This window comes from Labrus bergylta, chromosome 1 (genome assembly GCF_963930695.1).
Source record: "Labrus bergylta chromosome 1, fLabBer1.1, whole genome shotgun sequence".
Classification (NCBI taxonomy): Eukaryota; Metazoa; Chordata; class Actinopteri; order Labriformes; family Labridae; genus Labrus; species Labrus bergylta.
In genome coordinates this window covers 2,271,433-2,277,306 of record NC_089195.1, presented here as the reverse complement: position 1 = coordinate 2,277,306, position 5,874 = coordinate 2,271,433, and the positions used below count along the sequence as shown (strand labels likewise).

General features: G+C 40.3%; 1 protein-coding gene across 1 annotated transcript; it reads left to right on the top strand.

Moving 5' to 3' along the window:
* The first annotated feature begins 1,601 nt into the window (after positions 1 to 1,601).
* On the top strand, positions 1,602 to 5,253 carry LOC109998814 (ras-related protein Rab-33B-like). The gene is made up of 3 exons (XM_029281146.2): positions 1,602 to 1,829; positions 4,235 to 4,413; positions 4,501 to 5,253. Exons 1-3 carry the CDS (start codon positions 1,611 to 1,613, stop codon positions 4,826 to 4,828), a joined length of 726 nt encoding a protein of 241 aa, XP_029136979.1. The 5' UTR covers positions 1,602 to 1,610; the 3' UTR covers positions 4,829 to 5,253.
* The last annotated feature ends 621 nt before the right edge of the window (positions 5,254 to 5,874 follow it).

Here is a 5,874-nt window from a genome sequence, read left to right as displayed (position 1 = left end):
CTTCCGTGCAAGCCTTTTTTGGAGCTTCTGGTTGGTATCTACTTGTGTCTTTGGTTCAGATGTGAGATGCTGCTCAGTTTGGGCCTGTTCAATGTGGGAACGTAAACACTAATGATCATTATTGTATTTCTTCACCACTAATCTGGGTCTCCACATGGATTGCAACACTTAATCAAAGCAAAACTTATCATACCCTGACCATGTTATTGAAAACATGTCACATGTCACAAGTTATGGTGGTCACATTTTTATAGACTTTTCTAGTTGGTGTTCAGACTTGAATGATCATATACATAAACTTTCCAAGTCCAGAAGTCATTTTTGAAGTTATTCCAACATGACATGAATGCAAAGTAGAACCCTTGATGAGTTTGACATTAAACTCTATTTACTACAATTTAAACACAAAAAAAAAATCAAAAATCTTGATTGTGATTTTTCAGTTTCTCAATGTGTAAATAACCCTCGCTCTTTCTAAAATTACTCAGACATTGTTTTACATTACAAGGCTGTAGTTTCGTTTTTTTCACATCAGTAATTAATAGATAGGTTGCTGGATATTCTTGTTAAAAGCGTCTCACCAAAGTTTTTGATCAAAAACAAAAAGGACTCTGGAGAGATTTTGACTCCTGAATTGGGATGAAGAAATTCTCCCTGGACTAACAACACATAGTTGATGTTGAGACAAACGTGGTTTTAACTACGAGCTTGAATGGGGATACATCTTACGGAGAAGTGACTTTAATGGACAGTGGGTCCAGCAGGATTTTAAAGTGAAATACAAGAGTGTAAAGTAAATCCTGTAGGGGGCAGCAGCATGTTGCTCTCAGGGAAATTGAGTAGTAGGAGCTGTTGCAGGGTTGAAGTGAGAAGTTGGCATAAATGGGTTACTGACAGGACATATCAGGCACAGGTCGGTTGCTGGACCGGAAAAAAAGCAATAATGCGAAAAGAAAAGTAAGGCATCCATATAGGTAGTCACAAAACATCATAGAAGAAAAACCATCACTAGGGTCAAAAATTACAAAAAAGTGCAAAATAACCAGAGACACAAAACAAATACTAAAGGATGTAAATTAATCTCGAATGACTTTAGGCCTACCTGTGACTCTATCTGTGATGTATTAAGGGCTGGAGGGTCTCTACGTGTTTTTGAAATTCCGCGATTACAAAAATGGACGAGAATTTAGTTTTTTTTTCATTTAGTGAGATGTTACTAAATGTTCAGGGACCTTTATTAAAACAATTGTGTTCATTTTCTTAAGTAACCGATCCCTTAAATATTTGCAGAGGAATCCACCCGAACCAAAGCAAAGCCATATGCTGATGCCTGCTTGTCATATGATCAACTCTCCACCCTCACACTCCAGTAATCACCACGCTGCCAACTGAAGCAGAGAGGCAAACCCTACACACTTCTCCTCTCATTCAGCTTACTTAACGAGGGAATACTTTTCAGTGAGTTATTTATCGGAAACTTAAACATTAAAATATTTTTTTTCTAGGAACAAGCGACCTTACATCTCTACTATTTGTCTTTGGGATCAACTAAAACATTTTTTCCTACAGGATTGTTCTTTTTCTTGACCTGTAAATTTCTTGACCTGTAAATGGAGTCATCTCTTGAGTTGTCAAACTCTATGAGCAGCGTGTCCTCGCTGCTGAATCGCTCCCGCACCTTTAAAGTTCTGGTGATCGGAGACTCCGGGGTGGGGAAGACCTGCCTCACACACCGACTCTGTGCCGGGGAGTTCCCCAGCAGAGTGGAGGCTACCATCGGGGTGGACTTCCGCGAGAAAGTCCTGGATGTCGACGGAGAGAAAATCAAGGTAAGTGACAAACTTAGTGCATCACTTGAAGTAAAAACATTCAACTACAGCAAACCTCTGGTTCAACTCAACGTGCCACTTTAACGCACAGTGGTGATCTTCAATCCGGTGTTGTTTTCAAATGTTTAACAAACTGAAATGTAAATGATGTTAGCTTTTTGAGGTTGCATGTAACCTAAATCACTTTCCAAAAATCTGTTAAAATCAGAGCTGCTCACTGGCAATGTGTGAGAAAGGTCATCATAAATGTGTGTTAGATTCAATCAGGTGATGTAAGTGTACGTTTTAAATGTGACATTATTGTATTTTATCCAGCATTGTTAGCCTTAAATATCCCCTGAGGCTCTTTGGTAGAGTCCTGCAGTGTAGCTGGGCTGAATGAGTTATTTGTCCCATAAAACCAATGACTGAGAATTCTCTGGATTTCACACAATCAGCAGACCTAATGCACAGCTAATGCTGCTTGTAAATCACTCTGAACATTACATGCTTCATTAAAGAAAATAGATATAAATTCAGGTCTGATTTTGGTACCCTGCAGTTAAGGTGTGAACATTTTTAATTTATCACCATCTTGTAAATACAACTGACTGTTGTCTTTTAATTTGCTGGGTGTGAGGGGTAGTTGTTTAGAACTGGAGCTGGTTATGAGCTTTGTGTTCAGTTTTGTGTCATTGTGCCTGTCAAAGAAACATCTCATGTACCTCAATTGTTTGTGGATGTTGCCCTGAGTTCATCAAACTCAGTATCATTTTACCAAACCAAGTCTCAAGTCACCAAACATGAGTCCCAACACAAGTCAACAAAGAAAAGCTTTAAGAAAAGTCATAGGTCACTTACGGTCAGACTGTGAAAAGTCTAAGTTTCAAGTCTGTCAATATAAGTTCTCAATTGGTCTCATCTTATCAGGTTAAAGGTCAGTCCAGGTCCTAGGCTTAAAAAAAAAAAGTTAAGCCTCAAACCAAGTGTACAGTATGTCCCAACAAGTCTCAAGTCAATCTCGTAAAGTCCTAAACTCAAAGTTTTGTCGACCATGTCTCCTCTCTACCAGGTCAAGTCATTTTAAGACTCAAGAGAAGTCCCTATCGTAAATAATCCTGTCCACAACGACTAGTTTTTAATCAATCTTTACACGTTTTCAATTTAATTCAAGGTTTATCGAGTCAGGTCCAAATAGGTAATGTCAGCTATGTCTCCTGTCAAAACTCAGGTTAAACCAAGTCACAAGTCTATCATAACATGTTTCAAGACAAGTCATGAGACAAGTGGGTTAAGTTGTGAATCAAGTTTAAAGTAAGTGAAGTCAAGGCTTGAACCAAGTCTCAAGTCTCTTCAGAAAGTTGTTAGTCCAAACCGAGTCGCAAGTCTGCCATGTTTCAAGACCAGTCATGAGACAGTTGGGTAATGTTGTGAGTCAGGTCTCAAGCCAAGTCTCAAATCAATGAAGTAAAGTGTTAGTCCAAACCAATTCTCAGCTCTATCATGGCAAGTTTTAAGACATGACATAAATCATTCAAGTCTCAGTAAAAGTCTGAAGGTAAACAGTTCAGGTCTCATGTCCACTGTCTCTCTTGCCATACAAGTTAAATCTCAGTCCAAACAGTTTATTTAGAACTTTTCTAAAAGAGGGTTTTAGAGTGACATTCTGACAAAGCCCAACAGATAGATCAGACTTTCTAACCATCAGAACATGTTCCCTCTCTGTGATGACTCATTGCCATGCTCTGCATGTGGTGTTTTTTGTGCCTGTTTTGTGGTATTTCACAACATGTTTTCTATTCCTTTCCGTGCCTTCCTACTCATTAGCTTCCTCTTTAGCCGTTTTCACATATGCACTCCAGATAATATCTAGATATTTACAGGAGGACTTCTCCGGAGATTCTCCCGACCTAGCCGTTCACATATGCTCCTCACAGCAGGGGACTTTCCCTGTCTGGTGGTCTGCTACACGACGTTATAATGAGAATATTTGTCTTTATATCAATGCTATGTGTAATCCAATGGAATGACAACATCCACAAAAGAGAGGAGAACAACATACTGACGAACAGAAAACAGAATGCAGACGTTTAATTATAGCACAGAGATCGTAGTGGTCGCGTGCAGACACTTTAAACAGTCACTATATATAAACGTCATTCTCTTTCTATTGGCTCGAGTTGAAATCTCCAGAGTATATTCTGCCGCGTTCAGACATCAGCTCACTTGGATATTCTGTAGATAAAATACTAGAGGTCTGGAGGAGAAACTCCAGGTAAAGTCTGCGTGAAAACTGTGTCTGTTTGCATTCACACATAGCCTAAAGAACCTCCGGGTAGACAAATCTCCAGAGTTTTTCAGGAGATTTCTGTATGTGTGAAAAGGGTTGTTCTTATGTTTTGTGTCCTATGCCCTCTCCCCTCCAGCTCCAGCTGTGGGACACAGCAGGACAGGAGCGTTTCCGTAAGTCCATGGTGCAACACTACTATCGCAACGTCCATGCTGTGCTCTTCATATACGACGTGATCCGCCCTGCCAGCTTCAACGGCCTGACTGCCTGGGTGGAGGAGTGCAGGCAGAACTCCCTCGGACATGACATCCCCAGGTAACTACACCAACACTCTGTTTGTACCAGTCTGTTCCAGCTCAGCCTCTCTCATTTGTCTGTCCCCGCTGTGTGACTTCCTCTCAGGTTCCTGGTGGGTAATAAGAGTGACCTCCGTGACCCCCGGAGGACCGAGGGCCAGGTCAACCAGGAGCTGGCAATGAGTTACGCCAAGGCCAATGGCATGTTGTTTTTTGAGACTTCTGCCAAAAACCCACCAGACAAATGTGTGACGGTTCGACAGGGTAAAGGGGAGGTGCCTTATCAGCAGGACAAGCTGGAGGACATCGTTGTTGCTCTCGGCGCCAAGTTAAAGAGGCAGAAGAAAGTTTCAGGAGCGAACGCCACAGCGTGCAACAAGTCCTTTAACGTGAGCAGGAAACGGGCAGAGAAGGAGCAGTGGACATGCTGCTGAGACAAAGAGGACTTTCAGATGGCAGAATGTGAGTTTTTACTGTGATTGTGATTGTGATTGTGTGTGTGTGTGTGTGTGTGTGTGTGTGTGTGTGTGTGTGTGTGTGTGTGTGTGTGTGTGTGTGTGTGTGTGTGTGTGTGTGTGTGTGTGTGTGTGTGTGTGTGTGTGTGTGTGTGTGTGTGTGTGTGTGTGTGTGTGTGTGTGTGTGTGTGTGTGTGTGTGTGTGTGTGTGTGTGTGTGTGTGTGTGTGAGTGAATATTATTTGCGATGTTCACTTTTGACCAAAGATCAGAAATGCAGTTTTACTATACTTTCATATATAGCCCTACATTTTTAAAGAAACGAGATGTAATACTGGAAATGTTGTGTAAATGTTTGATTTCATTGTTTACATATCTGACAAATAAAAAGACTGTGAAAGTGTATTTAGTGGAAGTTCTGGTCCAAATTTACTTCCGTTTTTTGACATTTGGTTTCACAGAACTGGCTGTGGCTGTAATCCCATCCTGTGCTTTACAGTTAAGCATAACTAATAGCTGTGCTGCACAATCAGTATGAGATTGTTTGAGCCTTGAAGAGACTGTGAAATGACAATGTGACACAATGGCCGTTACATTTTGGTTTAATGACTGAGAAACTGACTTAAGCTGCTTTTTCAGGCACGTCTATGTTTCTCAGTACAAAGTCATGTATATAAGATAACAGGAAAAACATTTCAACTTGGAAGTTATCATGTATCAAAGAAACTGGACATTTGAAAAACAACAGGGTGTATAAATAACTGTCATGCAATCTATTTATAGTTGCTCATCTGTAAGTCTGTAGTTTGTAAATATATGTTTCGTATCTTCATACAGAAGTCCGGGGCTTACTTGAGCTGATATCCACAGACATTTCCGGATTGTGTTTTTGAAAAAAATATCCCATCACATGTGGTATTTTAATATCTTTAAATCTTTGCAATTTACATAATCCCATAACATATCAGAGGTTTGTTAACCTTATATCCTTATGATATTAGTAGTTCACAGACAAGAATAAACAGC